At 41.8% G+C, this 22259-nt stretch overlaps 1 protein-coding gene across 5 annotated transcripts in view; it reads left to right on the top strand.

Annotated features, from left to right (window-relative positions):
- Nucleotides 1–22259, top strand: part of MYRFL (myelin regulatory factor like) — a 129227-nt gene that overhangs the window by 6024 nt on the left and 100944 nt on the right. For all 5 annotated transcript variants that reach the window (XM_056574139.1, XM_056574136.1, XM_056574135.1 and 2 more), the window contains one exon: nucleotides 6530–6588. In XM_056574139.1, coding sequence (XP_056430114.1) covers nucleotides 6530–6588 — 59 coding nt within the window. The remainder of the gene's footprint in view (nucleotides 1–6529; nucleotides 6589–22259) is intronic.

Genomic DNA, 22259 nt, shown 5'->3' with positions numbered 1-22259 from the left:
TGTTGCACAATGATTATTTTTTTTGCTTCGCCGTAGATGGTAGTGCAAAAAACAAGCCATCATATGGATTTTTGGGTGGATAATTGAAAGGGTTATGATTTTTAAAAGATAAGGAGGAAAAGACAAAAATGCAAAAACTGAAAAACGCTCAGTCCTTAAAAGATTAAGCAGTGTGAAAAAGTGCTGAAAAAGTAAGTCTGGGTTTCCACAATCAGGTGACTGCATGTGGCTAAAACCATGCAAGCAGCAACATTGTGGCGCCATAGGTGAATGCATGGGGGAGTGATTTTGTTCTTTCAAAATAAGTGTTCATTGTTTATTTTTTTAAATTTATTTACAAAATGCAAATGTAATAAATTGAAGAGAAATCTAAAATCTATATTTGGTGTAACTGGTGGGACGAAGGTACAGGAGGCTACCCAGAAGTGGTCCTAATGTAAGAATTGTAGCCCAAAAAGTCAAACTTTTGGCTTGGAAACAAGGCCAGGGGACTTAACTGTGCATGAACACATAGCAACTAGGATGCAGAAAAATGACAGCAGGTACTCTGCAATTAGACAAAATGTGGAATATTTGGTGGTAACAGAAGGCGTATTCCCTTGCGGTCTAGACCAGTGTTTCTTAAAGGGGTACTCCCGTGGAAAACTTTTTTTTTTTTTTTTTTTGTTAATCAACTGGTGCCAGAAAGTTAAACAGATTTGTAAATCACTTCTATTAAAAAATCTTAATCCTTCCAGTACTTTTTAGGGGCTGTATACTAAAGAGAAATCCAAAAAAGAAATGCATTTCCTCTGATGTCATGACCACAGTGCTCTCTGCAGACCTCTGCTGTCCATTTTAGGAACTGTCCAGAGTAGGAGAAAATCCCCATAGCAAACATATGCTGCTCTGGACAGTTCCTAAAAAAGACAGCAGAGGTCAGCAGAGAGCACTGTGGTCATGACATCAGAGAAATACATTTCTTTTTTGGATTTCTCTTTAGTATACAGCCCCTAAAAAGTACTGGAAGGATTAAGATTTTTTAATAGAAGTGATGTAGAAATCTGTTCATCTTTCTGGCACCAGTTGATTTAAAAAAAATAAAAAAAAATTTATAAAAAAAAAGGTTTTCCACGGGAGTACCCCTTTAACCCCTTAAGGACCAAGGGCGTACAGGTACGCCTTTGCTCCCTGGTACTTAAGGACCAAGGGCGTACCTGTACGCCCGTGGGAATTTCGGTCCCCGCCGCGCGCCGGGCGGGGATCGCGCCGGGGTGACTGCTGATATCTATCAGCAGGCACCCCGCGCAAATGCCCAGGGGGGTCATTAGACCCCCCCATGTCGGCGATCGGCGCAAATCGCAAGTGAATTCACACTTGCGATTTGCGCCGATTCCGGGTCATACGGGTCTAGGGTGACCCGGTGACCCGGAATAGAAGGGGGATCGCGGGTGTCCTAGACACCCACGATCCCCCTGTAGCGATAGGAGTGAGGTGGCAGGGTTGCCACCCCTCCTATCTCTGCTATTGGTGGTCTAGACGCGACCACCAATAGCAGATCGGGGGCGGAGGGGTGTACTTTCGGTTTCCCCGTCCTGCCCTCCCACAATAGGCGGGGCAGAACGGGGAAACCGACAGGGACCGGCGCCGAAGATCCACTTACCCATCGGCGACGGCGGCAGCGGGCGACGATCGGCGGAAGAAGAGGACCGCGACGCAGCTCCCTGGATCCAACGGAAGCCGGTGAGTTACTTAGCAACATCTGGAGGGCTACAGTCTGAGACCACTATAGTGGTCTCTAAACTGTAACCCTCCAGATGTGGCAAAACTACAACTCCCAGCATGCCCAGAGAGCTGTTTAGGCTTGCTGGGAGTTGCAGTTTTGCAACAGCTGGAGGTCTACAGTCTGAGACCACTGCAAAGTGATCTCTATACTGTGCACCTCCAGATCTTGCAAAACTACAACTCCCAGCATGCCCAGACAGCAGTTTGCTGTCTGGGCATGCTGGGAGTTGTAGTTTTGCAACATCTGGAGGTCCACAGTTTGGAGACCACTATGCAGTGGTCTCTAAACTATAGCTCTACAGATGTTGCAAAACTGCAACTCCCAGCAAGCCTAAACAGCAAACAGCTGTCTCTGCATGCTGGGAGTTGTAGTTGCGATCCCTCCAGCTGTTGCATAACTACATCTCCCAGCATGCCTTTCGGCGATCAGTACATGCTGGGAGTTGAAGTTTTGCAACAGCTGGAGGCACACTGGTTGGAAAATACTGAGTTAGGTAACAGAACCTAACTGAAGGTTTTCCAACCAGTGTACCTCCAGCTGTTGCAAAAGTACAACTCCCAGCATGCACGGTCTGTCAGTACATGCTGGGAGTTGTAGTTTTGAAACAGCTGGAGGTTTCCCCCCCCCCCCCCATGTGAACGTACAGGGTACATTCACACTGGCGGGTTTACAGTAAGTTTTCTGCTTCAAGTTTGGGCTGTGGCAAATTTTTCACCGCAGCGCAAACTCCTAGCCGTAAATTCACTGTAAACGCCCGCCAGTGTGAATGTACCCTAAAAACACTACACTACACATAATAAAGAGTAAAACACAACATATACACCCCCTTACACTGTCCCCCTAATAAAAAATAAAAAACGTATTGTACGGCAGTGTTTCCAAAACAGAGCCTCCAGCTGTTGCAAAACAACAACTCCCAGCATTTCCGGACAGCCACTGACTGTCCAGGCATGCTGGGAGTTTATCAACAGCTGGAGGCACCCTGTTTGGGAATCACTGGCGTAGAATACCCCTATGTCCACCCCTGTGCAATCCCTAATTTAGTCCTCAAATGCGCATGGCGCTCTCTCACTTCGGAACCCTGTCGTATTTCAAGGAAACAGTTTAGTGCCACATATGTGGTATCGCCGTACTCGGGAGAAATTGCGTTACTAATTTTGGGGGCTTTTTTTCCTTTTACCCCTTATGAAAAAGAAAAGTTGGGGTCTACACCAGCCTGTTAGTGTAAAAAAAAATTTTTTTTTACACTAGCATGCTGGTGTTGTCCTTTACTTTTTATTTTCACGGGAGGTAAAAGGAAAAAAAGACCACCAAAATTTGTAACGCAATTTCTCCTGAGTACGGAGATACCCCATATGTGGGCGTAAAATGCTCTGCGGACGCACAACAAGGCTCAGGAGTGAGAGCGCACTATGTACATTTGAGGCCTAAATTGGTGATTTGCACAGGGGTGGCTGATTTTACAGCGGTTCTGACATAAACACAAAACAATAAATACAGACATGTGACCCCATTTTGGAAACGACACCCCTCACGGAACGTAACAAGGGGTATAGTGAGCCTGAACACCCCACAAATTTTCATTAAAGTTGGATGGGAAAGTGAAAAAAAAAATTTTTTTTCACTAAAATGCTGGTGTCACCCTAAATTTTTCATTTTCACAAGGGAAAATAAAAAAAAGCCCCCCAAAATTTGTAACCCAATTTCTTCTGAGTAAGAGCATACCCCATATGTGGATGTAAAGTGCTGTATGGGTGCACTACAATGCTCAGAAGAGAAGGAGCGCCATTGGGATTTTGAAGAGAAAATTTGTCCGGAATTGAAGGCCACTTGTGTTTACAAAGCCCCCATGGTACCAGAACAATGGACCCCCCCATATGTGACCCCATTTTGGAAACTACACCCCTCATGTAATGTAATAAGGGTTGCAGTGAGCATTTACGCCCCACAGGTGTCTGACAGATTTTTGGAACAGTGATCCGTGAAAATGAAAAATGTAATTTTCCATTTGCACAGCCCACTGTCCCAAAGATCTGTCAAACGCCAGTGGGGTGTAAATGCTCACTGCACCACTTATTAAATTCTGTGAGGGGTGTAGTTTCCAAAATGGGGTCACATGTGGGGGGGTCCACTGTTCTGGCACCATGGGGGGCTTTGTAAATGCACATGGCCCCTGACTACCATTCCAAACGAATTCTCTTTCCAAAAGCTCAATGGTGCTCCTCCTCTTCTGAGCATTGTAGTTCGCACGTAGTGCACTTCAGGTCCACTTATGGGGTACCTCCATACTCAGAAGAGATGGGGTTACAAATTTTGGGGGGTATTTTCTGCTATTAACCCTTGCAAAAATTTGAAATTTGGGGGGAAACACATATTTTAGTGAAAAAAAAATATATATTTTTTTACATATGCAAAAGTCGTGAAACCCGTGTGGGGTATTAAGGCTCACTTTATTCCTTGTTACGTTCCTCAAGGGGTCTAGTTTCCAAAATGGTATGCCATGTGTTTTTTTTTTGCTTTTCTGGCACCATAGGGGCTTCCTAAATGCGACATGCCCCCTGAGCAAAATTTGCTCTCAAAAAGTCAAATATCACTCCTTCTCTTCGGAGCATTGTAGTTCGCCCGTAATGCACTTCATGCCAACTTATGGGGTACCTCCATACTCAGAAGAGATGGGGTTACAAATTTTGGGGGGTATTTTCTGCTATTAACCCTTGCAAAAATTTGAAATTTGGGGGGAAACACATATTTTAGTGAAAAAAAAATATATATTTTTTTACATATGCAAAAGTCGTGAAACCCGTGTGGGGTATTAAGGCTCACTTTATTCCTTGTTACGTTCCTCAAGGGGTCTAGTTTCCAAAATGGTATGCCATGTGTTTTTTTTTTGCTGTTCTGGCACCATAGGGGCTTCCTAAATGCGACATGCCCCCTGAGCAAAATTTGCTCTCAAAAAGTCAAATATCACTCCTTCTCTTCGGAGCATTGTAGTTCGCCCGTAATGCACTTCATGCCAACTTATGGGGTACCTCCATACTCAGAAGAGATGGGGTTACAAATTTTGGGGGGTATTTTCTGCTATTAACCCTTGCAAAAATGTGAAATTTGGGGGGAAACACACATTTTAGTGGAAAAAAATAATATTTTTTTTACATATGCAAAAGTCGTGAAACACCTGTGGGGTATTAAGGCTCACTTTATTCCTTGTTACGTTCCCCAAGGGGTCTAGTTTCCAAAATGGTATGCCATGTGGGTTATTTTTGCTGTTCTGGCACCATAGGGGCTTCCTAAATGCAACATGCCCCCCAAAAACCATTTCTGAAAAACGTACTCTCCAAAATCCCCTTGTCGCTCCTTCGCTTCTGAGCCCTCTACTGCGCCCGCCGAACAATTTACATAGACATATGAGGTATGTGCTTACTCGAGAGAAATTGGGCTACAAACATAAGTATACATTTTCTCCTTTTACCCCTTGTAAAAATTCAAAAATTGGGTTTACAAGAACATGTGAGTGTAAAAAATAAAGATTGTGAATTTTCTCCTTCACTTTGCTGCTATTCCTGTGAAACACCTAAAGGGTTAAAACACTTACTGATTGTCATTTTGAATACTTTGGGGGGTGTAATTTTTATAATGGGGTCATTTGTGGAGTATTTCTAATGGGAAGACCCTTCAAATCCACTTCAAACCTGAACTGGTCTCTGAAAAAAAGCGAGGTTCAAAATTTTGTGAAAAATTGGAAAATTGCTGCTGAACTTTGAAGCCCTCTGGTGTCTTCCAAAAGTAAAAACACGTCAATTTTATGATGCAAACATAAAGTAGACATATTGGAAATGTGAATAAAATAAAAAAATATTTTGAATATCCATTTTCCTTACAAGCAGAGAGCTTCAAAGTTAGAAAAATGCTAAATTTTCTAATTTTTCATCAAATTTTGGGATTTTTCACCAAGAAAGGATGCAAGTTACCACAAAATTTTACCACTATGTTAAAGTAGAATATGTCACGAAAAAACAATCTCGGAATCAGATTGATAACTAAAACCATTCCAGAGTTATTAATGTTTAAAGTGACAGTGGTCAGATGTGCAAAAAACGCTCTGGTCCTAAGGTGTAAAATGGCCTGGTCCTTAAGGGGTTAAGCGTGGTCCTCAAGTACCCCCAACAAGTCATGTTTTCTGGATTTCCTTAGTCTTTCGCAGGTGATATAATTGTGGTGATGCCTGATTCACTGACCATAATTATATGACCTGTGAAAGATTCAGCAGTAGCACAATGATTCTAAACAGGCAGTCAATGTCATTAAGAACGTCAACGTCAAGAATAACAAGTCCTGGAAGTGACTATATGGCCCCCACACAGCCCTGATATCACCATCATCAAGGCTGTCTGAGATGAGATATGGAGATTTAAGAATTTAAGCAAGCCTACATCCACAGAAGAACTGTGATTACGGTAGTTCTCCAAGATGCTTGGAAGAACTTCCCTGCTTCAGCTCCAGTTCCATCAAAAACCATGTGAAAGTGTAAGGGTTTTTGCACCAAATATGGAATTTATTTAGATTTCACTTATGTTTATCCACTATGCATTTTGTTACAGAACAACTCTGGGAATATTTTTTTATTTTGCATATAAAGTGCAGCATAAGCTATTAGATAATAATGTAGAGGTTCTTGTTTATGCCGTATGCAACTATATGATCTAATTAACTATTTAAATTCTACAGAATTATTAAATCATAATCCTATACTCTACTTTAAACCAGATTACCAGACTCTCCACCTGATTCTGGATCAGAGCCATGTTCACCCCCACAAATCATTGGTAAGTGAAGTCTATTACAACTGAAACTTTGAAGTTCTGAAAAAATAAATAAATAAATAATAGCCATGGCTGGGTGACTGGTATGTTGATGTGCAGCAGATTTGTTGCAGAAATTTCTGATACTGCCCCAGAGTTTTTTTTTTTTTTATTAAATCCTGGGTAACCCCTTTTAAATCTGCTAATTTTGCCCCCAGAAGTAATGCCAGTTTAAATACCCAGTGTAGTAAAAAAGCTTAGGCAGCACTCTTCAGAGGCTCTATGAGGCTGATCACACAGCATTCTGTTGGTCAAAGTGGGTTACACATTTCTTATCAAGATAGGGTCACACATAGCATATACACAGGGAAATCCGCTGCGCAGCAGGAAGTACGCTGCATATTCTCCTATGAGTAGACACACAGGACTACCCGCTGGCAGCCCTGTGTCATAGTGAGGTTTGGAGGTGGGCCCACGCGTCTCAGTCAAGTCGGTACTCTAGGCCCACTTCCAAACCTTACAACACACACAGAGCTGCTGTGGGTAGCCCTGTATGTCTGCTCATAGGAGAATTTGCAACGTTTTTTCCGTTGTGCAGAAGATATCACTCAGCAGGGAATATGCTATAGGGAAACTGATACCCCTTATTCACCCACTCTAAACCATATAAACAGAGTTATAGTGCGAGTGAACTTGATTAACAAGAGGTATAACTCACCCTGATATGCTCTCATATGCCCGTCTATTTCATAAATATTCATAGACTCTTTGCTCATACGAGTGCAAGGTGGACGGGCATATTGGAACAGAGAGGTAAAAGGCCGGAAAGCTCTGTATAGCGACTCCTGCCTTCATTGTGCAGGGGATATTAGCACTGGTGAATGTATACAACCTGGGTTTCCAGAATGGGACCACAGGGGGGAGTTATACCCCGGTCATTAGGGTCAAAACAGGGATGCCGCCTGTTTTGACCTTAATGACCTGGTCCAATTTTTCAAATCAAGCATGTATAAAAGTTGTAATCATTTTGATAATATAGGGTTCTATTGGAAACGGGGAATTTATTTCCATTTTTTTACCCTAATAATTTATTGAAAAAACTTTTTATATATTTTTCACTTTTTACAGGTTATACTATGCTGCAGTATAACTGTCAGTACTACACTGACATGCAGCCTGTGAGATCCAGATTTTATTTACTTAGGTTTCTAAAGCCTCTACATCTTGCTGCATGAACCTTATTTTCTCTCCTTATTTATACAACTTATAGGATTCTCCTTCACAGACCGCATTTTATCTGCTTTCCTCTCTTTCTAAAGTGTAATTAATATTTATAAAGTAGGTATGATACAAAGAACAAGCGGACATCCGTACCAGTGCACCTTGGGGCTACAGAACAAGCACTGAGTGGACCAAAGAAGTTTATTTGCATATTTTCTTTTTTGCCCTTGCCATTAGGGTACATTTTTATCAGCCTCATATGCATTATTAGCCTGTACCAGCAGGTTAATGCAGGTAACTCACTACCCCTCCCTGCTGCTATCTTTAACACAGTAAGCAGAATGTCTTGAAAGCTGCTGAAGTCCACTGGCCTCCAAAAAGTGTAGTCTTACAGATATCCCATAAATGTCTATCTAAAATACCTCTTTAATCATTGACAAGCTATGGAGCTAATTATTACACTTCGGCTCAGATTTACTAAGGTTTTTGCTCTACAATTTTGATTTCAAATGTTTCAAATTGAGGTGCACAGCGTATAACACTCAAAAACAGCACCTCATCTGGGGCCTGGCTTACTAGGAAATGGGCATGGCATTAGTGGAAGCGTGTGCGACTGAGATTGCGATGGTGTGTGCCAAAAATGTGCAAAAGTTTTTGTGCACTGTGGTGGCTTAAAGTAACTGTGGCTTAAAGTAGCCACTGAGCAAAAGACTGTCCATTTAGTTAAAGGGGTTCTCCACCATAATGTGATTTTAGTACGTACCTGGCAGGCAGTAATGGACATGCTTAGAAAGGATCTGCACTTGTCCTTGGGGCTAAATGGCTATGTTGTGAGATTACCATAACACTGTGGCTAGCTTTTTGTGAACTGGTATTTCCTGTTTGAATTTTCTTTTTTTGACTAAAAATCCCATAATTCCATTTTCCTCCCTCCCACACATCAGCCACCCCACCCATTGAAACATAAATGAGCTGCATCCATTCAAAACACCTGTGGTTTTCAATCAGGGTGCCTAGAGCTGTTGCATTAGTTGCAGATTGATCTCTCTCCCACCAAGCGATCCCTCCACCCATTGAAGCAGACAGGCTCCCTGTCATCAGCTGACTAGTGAATCAGGTCTGGGCCGCATTGCAAGCTGGGAAAAATCTGGAACAACAGTCATTGGCCCTCATTTACTAAGAAAATCGGGTTGTAAGTCTATCTTGCTTTCTTACCCGACTGCTTTTTTCCCCTGGTATTTATTATTATGTCGCATCCTGTTTGTCCCACGTGGGTTTTGTTGGTTTTGGTTTCCAACTCCTCTGAGCTGTCGGGAAAAAATCTACAACAATTCAACAAATTCGGGTTGGAAACCTTAATAAATACGTGGGAAAGCTCAGAAATGTCGGAAACGCCCCTTTTTCGGGTTTGGGAGAATCCACATCTGGTCCGTCGGGAAAAAATTTTGCATTGTGTCGCAGATTGGCGCACGATGTCTGCGACATGGCGCAGACAAAGATGCGACAAAAAAACCCGACAAAAGAGGTCGGGTTTAGAATAGTAAATGAGGGCCATTATGTATGCTGTTAAATATAAATATTGGAGTGAACAATCACAGAAGAATTGTGAGAAAACCGTCACATACAGGTAAAGACACTATATTATGAACTACACTAAGTTTACAGCCTCTGTAGCATAGTCAAATAAAAAAACAATCCTGGAATACCCCTTTAATTCTCCCTTTGGTTTAATTTCCTCACTGTTCTATATAACACTTGCTGTCAGTGAATGTGAAATACTAGTTAGCGTTAAGAGTCTGAAACTCAAGGTCCAGACAATCCTCTGAGAAATCAACAATGTGGCAACAAAAAACTATTTCTTAGACAAATGCTCTATGTGTCAATGACACTAAAGTAGGAACTAATTTCAGTCAATGACTGTAAAAAAGAATATTTCTGTTTATTGACAGTAATTAAATATTTTGATAAAGAAGTGAAACTTTAAAGTAGTGATCTGGTTAATATATGTATGTGTGCATATCTATATATATTTCCAATATATATCTTAATATAAATAAATAAACATATATATATATCTGCAAAATGAATACAGTAAATCCGTAAATATACAACGCTGCAGCGAGTAACAGAGCATCATACATTTATGGTGCGGCTATGAAGCGAGCTTAGGAACAGCGCCAGCTTTATAGTGGGTGAGCTCTGGCTACTATCAGCAGCCAGGGACTCACAGATTATGGCTAGAGATGAGCAAATTTTTGAAAATTTGATTCAGCCAATTCGCTGAATTTCCCGAAATAATTTGGTTTGGTCTGAATTTATTTGCAGCAAATCGCTATTAAAAACTGCTATTTCTGGGCTACAGAGAGCCTCAATAGGGTGTAGAACACTTTGCCTTGTCGTAACATTCATAGGGAGCGTGCTGTGTTAGTAACATAATACTGTTATTCAGTATGACATGCAGATTACAGGCATCGCTATTAGAATCACTGCCGCACAGAGTCCGGATGTGGCAGCAGGGAGACCATATGGTGTCACTATTGAAGAGATTAACCCCTTCAGGACCAAGCCCATTTTGGCCTTAAGGACCAGAGCGTTTTTTGAACATCTGACCACTGTCACTTTAAACATTAATAACTCTGGAATGCTTTTATCTATCATTCTGATTCCGAGATTGTTTTTTCGTGACATATTCTACTTTAACATAGTGGTAAAATTTTGTGGTAACTTGCATCCTTTCTTGGTGAAAAATCCCAAAATTTCACAAAAAATTTGAAAATTTTGCATTTTTCAAACTTTGAAGCTCTCTGCTTGTAAGGAAAATGGATATTCCAATTTTTTTTTAATTATTCACATATACAATATGTCTACTTTATGTTTGTATCATAAAATTGATGAGTTTTTTCTTTTGGGAGACATCAGAGGGCTTCAAAGTTCAGCAGCAATTTTCCAATTTTTCACAAAATTTTCAAACTCGCTATTTTTCAGGGACCAGTTCAGTTTTGAAGTGGATTTGAAGGGTCTTCATATTAGAAATACCCCATAAATGACCCCATTATAAAAACTGCACCCCCCAAAGTATTCAAAATGACAGTCAGTCAGTGTTTTAACTCTTTAGGTGTTTCACAGGAATAGCAGCAAAGTGAAGGAGAAAATTCAAAATCTTCAGTTTTTACACTTGCATGTTCATTTAGACCCAATTTTTGAATTTTTACAAGGGGTAAAAGGAGAAAATTTTTTACTTGTATTTGTAGCCCAATTTCTCTCGAGTAAGCACATACCTGATATGTCTATGTAAAGTGTTCGGCGGGCGCAGTAGAGGGCTCAGAAGCGAAGGAGCGACAAGGGAATTTTGGAGAGAACATTTTTCTGAAATGGTTTTTGGGGGGCATACCACCTTTAGGAAGCCCCTATGGTGCCAGAAAAGCAAAAAAAAAACACATGGCATACCATTTTGGAAACTAGACCCATTGGGAAATGTAACAAGGGGTAAAGTGAACCTTAATACCCCACAGGGGTTTCACAACTTTTGCATATGTAAAAAAATATATATATTTTTTACCTAAAATGCTTGGTTTCTCAAAAATTTTACATTTTTACAAAGGGTTAAATCAGAAAATACCCCCCAAAATTTGAAGCCCAATTTCTCCCAATTCAGAAAACACCCCATATGGGGGTGAAAAGTGCTCTGCTGGCACACTACAGGTCTCAGAAGAGAAGGAGTCACATTTGGCTTTTTGGAAGCAAATTTTGCTCTGGGGGCTTGCCGCATTTAGGAAGCCCCTATGGTGCCAGGACAGCAAAAAAAAAAAAACACATGGCATACCATTTTGGAAACTAGACCCCGTGGGGAACGTAACAAGGGGTAAAGGGAACCTTAATACCCCACAGGTGTTTCACGACTTTTGCATATGTAAAAAATAAAATAAAAAAATCACTAAAATGCTTGTTTTTCCCCAAATTTTTCATTTTTACAAGGGGTTATAGCTGAAAAATTACCCCAAAATTTGTAGCCCCATTTCCCTTGAGCAAGGAAATAACCCATAAAAGGACGTAAAATGCTTTGCTGGTGAACTACAGGTCTCCGAAGGGAAGGAGCAAAATTTGGAGAGAGAATTTTTTGGGGGCATGTCGGATTTAGGAAGCCCCTATGGAGCCAGAACCCTGGGAACCTGCTGAGGTATTCATCTAGGGGTATAATGGAATTTTTTTTTAGTTTTGATTAGGGGTTTAGCAAGATAGTGAAAACAAAACTATACCTGCCAAGGTATTCATCTAGGGGTATAATGGAATTTTTTTTTTGTTAAGGGTTTAGCAAAATGTTGAAAATATAAAACTATACCTGCCAAGGTATTCATCTAGGGGTATAATGGGAATTTTTAGTTTTATTAGGGGTTTGCCAATTAGATTTTTTTAAATAGTGTAGTGGAGAAAAAGGGGGAAATAAATTAATTGCTCACATGTCATTCCAAGGGTGCATTGGGTAGAGTTATCCAAAGTCATTCTAAAAATAATTAAAGGGGCCAAATTAAATATCATATGTTGTGTGATAGATTTTAAAACAGTCTTCAATGCACAGACCGGGTTTGTGGGGACATGTCTCACAGTGGTATATAGTGCATTTTCTAATGCCACGCTTGGAGCACACCAACACCGCTTCTGTTGCATACTCCCCGATTCTCTACGGGGAACTACCGCAGGAAAATGTTGCCCTGGAACTATTCTGTTCTCCGATCCTGTGGCTCTGCTTTCCTCCCCTTCCGGATCCCCAAACAGAAAGTCCTTAATAACATTTTCCTGGAATTGCAGGTATGTGCATGTATTTCCTACACGTTTGTACACCACAAATGAATTGTACATGGTAATTTGGAAGAGGTGCAGTGCCAATTTTTTATACCAGGTCTTAGTTTTGCGTAGGGCAGTGTACGGCTGCAAGGCCTGATCTGACAGATCCACCCCTCCCATGAACTTATTATAGTCCTGGATACACACAGGTTTAGGGGCACTCTCTGTGGTACCACGGACTTGAACAGGGGTGGATCTGTCTGGGTGTAAGGTGGTTAGTACAAGAACATCACGCTTGTCCTGGTACTTCACAAGCATCATGTTGTCCTTGCACACAGCCTTGCTTTCCCCCTTCTTCAACTTTTGCCGTACAAAAATTTTAGGCAGATCCCTTTGATTTCGCCTGATGGTACCACAGGCCACAGTCCCCTTGGCAAACAGGCATTGTAGTAATGGGACGCTAGTGTAAAAATGATCAAGGTAGATGTTATACCCTTGATCTAGCAGGGGGTGAACTAGATCCCATACTATTTTTCCCGTTGTTTTTAGTACGGGAGGACACTCTGGGGGCTCTATTTTAGAGTCTTTCCCCTCATAGACTCTGAATTTGTGCGTATAGCCAGTTGCGCTCTCGCACAACTTATAAAGTTTTACCCCATACCTGGCCCGTTTGTTAGGCAGGTATTGCCTAAAGTGTAACCTTCCTTTGAAGTGCACAAGAGATTCGTCCACTGCAATCTCTTTTTCTGGGGTGTAAACTTTTGGATCACTGGGAGGTGGACAATTTTCATTATTAGCGTAATGTAGAAATTTGAGGAGGGCTTCAAACCGAGCCCTTGGCATGACCGACCGGTACAGTGGAGTATGGTAAAGCATATCATTACTCCAATACGAGCAAATTGTGGGCTTTTTAACTATGCCCATGTTAAACAAAATGGCAAAAAAATGTTTGAGCTCTAGTGCATTGGTTGGCGTCCATTGATAAGGCCTAGCATGATATGCCTGTGGATTGGCCGCAATTAATTGCTCAGCATACCGGTTGGTTTCCTCCACTATCAAATTAATCAGCTTCTTTCAACCCCGCGGTGTCAACACGAATGCCTGCAGTGGCCACAAACTCAGGCAAATTGGGTAAAAAGTTTGAAGCTGGAGCCCACTCAGAGATGGCACTAGGACCTGGCTCAATATTGCTACTAGGACTGGTACTAGGACCTGGCCTAGGGCGGTGGCAGGGAGGTTCCTCGTCAGAATCAGTGGAAGAGGAAGAAGAAGAGGGCAAATATAACAACTCTTCACCACTATCTGAACCAGAGGAAGATGCCAAGAAGGCATATGCCTCCTCAGTGCTGTACATGCGACGCCTTGACATATTGGATGACACTATAAGTGGCGAAGTGTCTCTGATGTACAACACTAGAACAATATTTTTTTTGTATTTTTATATTTTTTTTACTTTTTTACTTTTTTTACAGAAGCAAATAACCAAAATGTAACCGCACTACGAACAACAAAACGGTGGAAAAAATGTCACCGCTGTCCTAAATCCCTAGAACTAAACTCGCAGTTAGGAGAGTATGGATAAAAAAAACTGAAACTGTAACAGCACCACTAGTACTATAAGATAGCTATAGTACTATATCACAAATACTAATATATATAATTATATATTTTTTTAACTTTTTTTTCATAACAACGGAAAAACTGAAACAAAAAGTGCCACTAGAAGTAAAAAAAAACAGCGGCGAACTGTCACTGCTGTCACTAATCAGTGACGCACCAGGAAAAAACGTAACAGGGTAGTATGGAGGTGTGCGAGGTGGTGATGGGATGAAAGGGTGACAGTCACTTCAGGGGCACTGACAGTATTTTATATTATTCTTCACTGTCACTGTTATGGTCAGTGACAGACTTCAATTTCTTCACAGATTACAGCTGATGAGTGAATGAATGAATGAATGAACGAATGAACGAATGAATCAGCAGCAGGATAAGGGGCACTGATGGGCACTGAAACTTTATTACTGTACTGTACTGTAGAATGTAACTATATTCAGTTACAGTTACAATCTTCACTGCAGCCTGTCAGATCACACAGGCTGCAGACTTCAGACAGGGAGGACAGCAATTGGAAGGGGCACTGCTGGGCACTACTGGAGACTGATGGGCACTGCTGGGCACTGATGGGCACTACTGGACACTGATGGGCACTAGACTGTCACTGTTATATTCAGTGACAGTCACTAGGATCTTCACTGCAGCCTGTCATATCGCACAGGCTGCAGACTTAGGAGGCAGCAGGTGGGCACTGAGGGGCACTGCTGGGCACTACTGGGGCACAGATTTATACAAGACTCACTGTTATATACAGTGACAGTCACTAGGATCTTCACTGCAGCCTGTCAGATCGCACAGGCTGCAGACTTAGGAGGCAGCAGGTGGGCACAGATGGGCACTGAGGGGCACTGCTGGGCACTACTGGGGCACAGATTTATACAAGACTGTCACTGTTATATACAGTGACAGTCACTAGGATCTTCACTGCAGCCTGTCAGATCGGACAGGCTGCAGACTTCAGACGGCGGCAGCAGCAGCAGGGTAAGGGGCACTACAGGGGGGGTTCTTTTACTTTCACTTAAATTTTTAGCTTTTAGAAAAGCTTTTTAACACTCTTCTGTCTTCTGTCCTAACACTAACACCGGCTCCGCTTGCTGTTCAGAACGAACTGAAAGCTTCGGAGCCGGTGTTAGTGTAACAAAGACGCTGATACACTGTGATTGGTCCACAGGGACCAATCACAGGGCTCTAATCCCAGGACCAATTACAGATGGTCCTGGGATGTCAGGCAGAACTTGTCTCCCGCCGCTGGGCATGGGATTTCTGGCTGTTAACCCGTGCACTACTGTGCAGCGCCGGGTTAACTGCATGTCATTTATAAACGCCGGGATGCGCGAACGCACTGCACAACCCGGCGTTTATATATGACATTCTGCGGGAAGGGGTTAAAGAGATTTTTTTATGTAATTTTTAATTTTTCTAAATCCTTTTTTGAGGACCCATTCTGGTGAGCGTAGAGCAAGGCGAGCTACCACTTGTTCCAGCCCCTGCCTCTCAGTAACCCCACCCCACCACACAAACCCTCGACTGTCGTACTCTGTGTGGAACTGCGAAGCTTTCTTGTAATGAGTTATGATTCATTGTTATCGCTCCAACCTGTTTCATTTGATTCTTGTGGTAATTCCAGAAGTATATATATGACAATGACCATGGGGCCTCAGTCTTGAAAAGATAACATACATTTTTTTTTAATTTAAATAGAATATGTTGAATAGATTCGTAAGTTTAATTCGCCAGCAGCATGAGGCGATCACATGGCGGCACAGTGACAGAGCCTGGTAATTGGAATGAGCAAACTTTAAATCTTTCTTTGAGGACCCGTTGGAAGGCAAGTCTGGTGCCAGCAGCCGCGGTAATTCCAGCTCCAATAGTGTATAATTGCTGCAGTCTAAACTATGGCAAAGCTAGTTGTATCTTAAAATCAAGCTGGCGGTCTGCCGCGAGGCCAGCTACTGCCTGTCCCAGCCCCTGCTTCTCAGCACAACCCCATGCTCTGAGTGTCCAGTTGAAAAGGGAGGACTGCAGTACCAGCAACTTGGACAGGAGCATATTCAGCTTCTCTGCCGTTGGATTAGTGGGCACATAAAGCTAGAAGTGGCTGCATGGAAAATGCTCGTACTTGTATCTTAAAATCGAGCTGGCGGTCCTCTGCGAGGCGAGCTACCTCCTTTTCCAGCCCCTGCCTCTCAGCTCCACCCCCCAACTATGAAAATGCGAATGTTTCATTTAATCAGTTATGGTTCATTGTCATCGCTCCAACTTGTTTCATTGGATTCTTGTGGTAATTCCACAGGTAATATATGATGTAGATGACCATAGGGCCTTAGTCTTGAAAAGATTACATAGATTAGGACATTACATAGATTAGGACAGGGTGGAGGATGAGGGGGTGGAGTCGCACACTGTTGTAGGACCAATGGCCTGAGAGGGTGGAGGTGGAAGCGGCGTGAACTGTCCAGGTTGCTGTTGTGGCTGAGCAGGAACCACATTCACCCAGTGGGCCGTAAAGGACATGTATTGTCCCACACGTCAGCACTGCTGTGCACTTTGGTAGAGTGGGGTGGTAGGTGTTAATACCAGTACCCGGTGACGAAGGTGGGTGAAAAAGGAGAACTTGGCATCAGATATGTGGCATCAGGCGGGTCGCAGGAAAAGAATAGTAGCTGAGACAGGTAGGCAGAAGAAAACGGTCTCTTTTGGCAAAGTGTTGGTGTGCACAAGTAAGTATTGAGGATATGCATTAGCTAAAACTTTACTTTTCTTAGGATAAAATATAATATATGGACCCGAATTTTTTTTTAAATCTAACAAAAGGAAAGGTGTGCAAAAAACACCATGTGCCACCTACACCACCAAGTATTGATGCGATGCAAAGAACTCTAAAAGGTGGAAGGTAACAGCGTATGGTCCATTGTAACAGGTGGGGGTAAAAAACTTCCCCTGTAAGGTCCTACTCTCGCACTATTAATTCCCTTCTTGGCAGGTGTTACTCGCCCTAAAAAGGGCGGCCCCACACAGGAACCTCTCCCTATCTCCACCTAAAAACACTGCCATTTCCCTGGGTTTTTAGTCGGAAATAAGGAAAGGTTCCTGTGTGGGGCCCCCCTTTTTAGAACGAGTAACGCTTGCCTCCAAAAGGTGGAAGGGAACAACGTATTGTCTATTGTAGCAGGTGGGGGTAAAAACTTTCCCTGTAAGGCCCTACTCTTGGCTTATTAATTCCCTTTTTGGCAAGTGTTACTCATCCTAAAAAGGCAGCCTCACACAGGAACCTCTCCCTTTTTCCAACTAAAAACCCTGGGAAATGGCAGTGTTTTTAGGTGGAAATAGCACAATGAAAGAGCCTGGAGGTGGCAGCAACTGCATGAGGAGACCATATAGCAGCTCAATGAGAGAGCCTGGAGGTGGCATTGCCAGCTGAGAGTTGAGTCTGAGGAACTCACTGACTGTTGACTGGGGGTGTCGGATGTCACTTGGGATGAAGTGGATGACCGGCTGCTGGGTTGCTGGTCGAGACACGACTGCTAGCTGACACCGGGAGCTCAGACCTCATGCTGCGACTCCTGCTGCCACATGCCCCTACTCTGCTGCGACCTCTGCCTGCACCTGATGAATTTAGGCCTCTGGCACTTCTCTGCCTGACATACACCAGCTGACTGCATATATGTTACACTTATAAGAGGAGGACAATACGCTCCACTTTGCTTAAAACTGTATTAGACTACAGAAACAAGTGTGTAGCTTTGTCTGGCCTTTCACAGTAACTAGGCCCCAATTAGTTTTTCAGGAAAAAAACGTACACCATACACCACGTAGGTGTATGTACTGTTTACACTTATGAGAGCTGTACAATATGTTCAGCCTAAAACTGTATAAGGCTACAGAAACAAGGGTGTAGCGTTTGGCTGGCCTTTCACAGTAACTAGGCCAAAATTATTTTTTCAGGAAAAAAAAAAACACCTATGTACGCAACTTATGAGAGGACACTAAGCTCTGCTACGCAACCTGTTATAGGCACTGTAATTGGGTGATTATGGCTTTTCTTGCTCACCCTAACTGGCCCCTGTTAGCTTTACAGTTGTTGTACACCCAACTGCAGCAGTACAGAATCGCTGTGTAGTAGAGCCCAGTACAGTACTATTAGGCACTAATAGCAGGTGACAATTGCTTTTACTGCTCTGCCTAACTGACCCCTTTAAGCATTAGAGTTGTTGTACACCCCACTGCAGCAGTGGAGTCACTGTGTATTACACCCAAAAGTGTACTTTCTCTATCTTTCTGACAGTGCTTTTATGCAGGGATTTGGGCTTGTCATGAATTGCTGCTGTGAAGCTGTTTTTCTGTGCAATGCACACAATGCTCTATCTATACCTGCAGTGAAGCACTCTCTCTGAAATAAACGCTGATGCGACTGGCCACAAGATGGCTGCCGATTATATAGGGCTGTGACATCACAGGGGTGGCTGGCTGCTGATAGGCTGCATGCTGCATGTGACTCAGGGTCATCCCGCCTACCCACCTTGCCGCCTTCCCAGAGTTCCTTGTCCCATGTCCTCACATGTGGATCTGCCATTTTAGATGCCCTGGAGCCTGGACCGCACTTAATGGAGTTTAATGAAGCGATTCATGCAATCAAATGACGGCGATATTGGAATTAATTGAGAAGCCAATTTTTCCTAAAATTCGTAATAAATTCGGATTCGGCAGATTTGATTTGCTCATCCCTAATTATGGCACACATCAGATCAGACTGATGTCCACCATTAACCCCATAAATGCAGTGATCAATGCTGATAACGGCATCTATAGGGAAACCGGAGGTTCCGGCTTAATGGACCCCCGCTGTGCAATACTTGCCGGAGGTCTCCTTACCTCCCTCTGGCGTCAGGATGGCAGAGCTTCTTGTGCAGCCTGGAGATCCAGGTTGTACAAGAACATCGCCGATAGTACTGATTAGTACTATGTTTAAACATAGTAATGAACAGTATATATCAATCTAATCTAATGATTGCTATTAATAGTCCCCTATGGGGATGTAAAAAGTGTAAAATAGGTATAATAAATAAATAAAGCCCCTCCCCCAATAAAAATATAAGCCGCCCCCTTTTTTAATTTAAAAAAAAGTTAAAAATTAATAAAAATAAGCACTATATATCAGGTATCACTGCATGAGTAAATGTCCGATCTATTAAAATATGATGTTTGTTCCTCCCCCATGGTGAATGGAGTAAACATAAAAAATATCAATCACCAGAATTGCTGATCTTCGGTCACATCATATGTCAGAAAACAAATTATAAGAATGGATCAAAAAGTTCCATCCAAACCAAAATGGTTCATATAGGGGAAGAGTTATTAAAACCTGTTGCCCATAGCAACTAATCAGATTGCTTCTTTCATGTCTGAAAGGCTCTTTGAAAAATGAAAGAAGTAATCTGATTGGTTGCTATGGGCAACTCAGTAACTTTTCCTCTGGACAGGTTTTGATAAATCTCCGCAAAAGTGCAAAGCATGAGTCCTCATACAGCCTCATATGCAGAAAAAAAAAGTTATAGGAGATCAAAATAGGGAAAGTGCATACATACTTATTTTGTTAAAAAAAAAGTATAGTATACAGCATAAAAATATAATGAGGAAAAAAGGGTATCCAGCTCCCGAAGAAAAAATAGGAGAATTAAAAGTCCAAAATTTATTGATCCATGTTAAAAGTGTTTAAAGAAAAACACCCAGTGAATGTAAAACCCTTATGCCGACGCATTTCAGACAAATGGGTCCTTAGTCATGGCACATGAGGAAAATATTAGCTGACCCTATATACTTTCTGTGTAATAACACATGGTTGAGGGAAAACCCCAGTCTCCACCTGGAAGCTGGCATCTGTCATCACTTCCTGGGAGGGGTTCCAGAAACCCAAAAGAGATTAACCCATTCTTGTAGAAAAAAATATATTGGGGGAGATTTATCAAAACCTGTGCAGAGGAAAACTTGCTGCTTTCATTTTTATGAAGGCCTGTGAAAAATGAAAGAAGCGATCTGTTTGGTTGCTATGGGCAACTGGGCAAGTTTTCCTCTGCACATGTTTTGATAAAGCTCCCCCATTGTATTGGGATTTGCCATATAGTTCTACATAGGAGCTTCATAATTCATGGAAAAACAACAACCACAAGAGAAAAGAAGAGAAGTTTAATATAAGATAAATCCTCTAATGCAAAAGTTCACTTTTAAGTGACCAAAAAAATTGGAAAAATAAAAAATGAAAAAGTATAAACATAAAAAGGAGTTACCAAAAACCACACAAAATCCAAAAAACACACTAGGTCCAAACACGAAACAAAAAATATTCAATAAAAATATGACAGATCAGTTTTTTCATCATTATTACCTGCACCAAGGGAATGGCTCGGTATCCTCCTGGCTTCCTAAAAAACAACAACGAGTGCCCGGGGACTGATCCACTATGAGCGATGAGCTGACTACAATTTTTCTTAGAGTTTATTAGCATAAAAATATAACCCTCCAAAACCCCTTTACAGTACTCTGCTGAGCTCATACTTACAATTATAAAAGATGGGCATAGAGATTTATATAACACAAACTTTTTTTTAATTCATCCATTTGGCCAGGGTCCAGTTTACAACATGATTTTGTGTAATATATTTTTCTCTGGTTAAGCGTCTTCTATGGACTTAACTGTGGTTGCAAAGGAGTGAGCAAGACATTTGTTAAAAACATAGGGGGAGATTTATCAAAACCGGTGCAAAAAAAAAGTTGCCCATAGCAACCATTCAGATCGCTTCTTTCATTTTGTTAAAAAATGAAAGAAGCGAGCTGATTGGTTGATATGGGCAACTGGACAACTTTTCCTCTGGAGAGGTTTTGATAAACCTCCCCCATAATGAGCAGTACTATTGGCTCGATAAGATCCTAGTTACTAAGGGAAATGACCTGTAGAAGTGCAAGGATCACGAGATATAATTTTTTTTATTATTTACAATGACTCCCGTTTAATTGTTCGCAGAACTGGCTGTTGCCCAACTGCAGAATTTGGCATTTTCTTCTATTTTTAATTGGGGTCACACACTATGGTTGTGGTACAATTTTGCAGTGATGTGGTTCAGCTGTATGTAATAATTCTCCTATCTCAGACACACACTAGGGCCAAATTAATAGAAAGCCAGCTAGTCTATCAATATGCTATTAGAGTATGGGAGTAAACCTAAATATCTAGATAAAATCCACATGAACACAGGGAGAATATCATTTGTTTCTATTTTTGGATATATATATATATATATATATATATATATATATATATATATATATATACTAGCGGAGTACCCGGCGTTGCCGGTTTTTCCTTCCTAATCCTTGTTGGGGAGGAAAATAAACAAAGGAGGAAGCTTTTGACTTCATAACCTGTCCTCATATATTGTTGTCATATCCCGACCTCCTATCCCGTCATCATATCCCGACCTCCTATCCCCTCATGATATCTCGTTCTCCTATCCCGTTCTCCTATCCCGTTCTCCTATCCCGGTCCTCCTATCCCGTCCTCATATCCCGACCTCCAATATGTGTACCAAGTATTGAAATATCTCCAGCCTTACAGAAGTTATGTGGGAACATACATTTCCCATTGATTTGCATAGGACTTTAAACAAAAACACCGACCCTCACAAATGGGGGTAGTTAAGGGTTAAATTAACTATCCTATATTTTAAGTGGACATATAAGTAACATGTGACCAAGTATTATTGAAATATCTCCAGCTGTTTGGAAGTTATGCAGTAACATATATTTCCCATTGACTTGTATGGGACTTTAAACATAAACCCCGCCCCTGGCAAATGGGGGTGAGTAAGGGTTAAATCACCTATCCTATGTTTGTTGTTGACATTAGTAACATGTGTGCTAAGTTTCATGTTAATATCTTTAGCCGTTTGGACGTTATGCTTGAACATACACACACACACACACACACACATACATACATACATACACACACACGTTGAGTTTTATATATATTTAGTGTTGCATTCAACAACATAAATGTCACAGTACAAGATGAAGACCTTCAA

This window comes from Hyla sarda, chromosome 4 (genome assembly GCF_029499605.1).
Source record: "Hyla sarda isolate aHylSar1 chromosome 4, aHylSar1.hap1, whole genome shotgun sequence".
In the NCBI taxonomy this organism is placed as follows: Eukaryota; Metazoa; Chordata; class Amphibia; order Anura; family Hylidae; genus Hyla; species Hyla sarda.
Note: the sequence above shows the minus strand (reverse complement) of the source record. Positions and strands in the feature narration are given on the sequence as shown.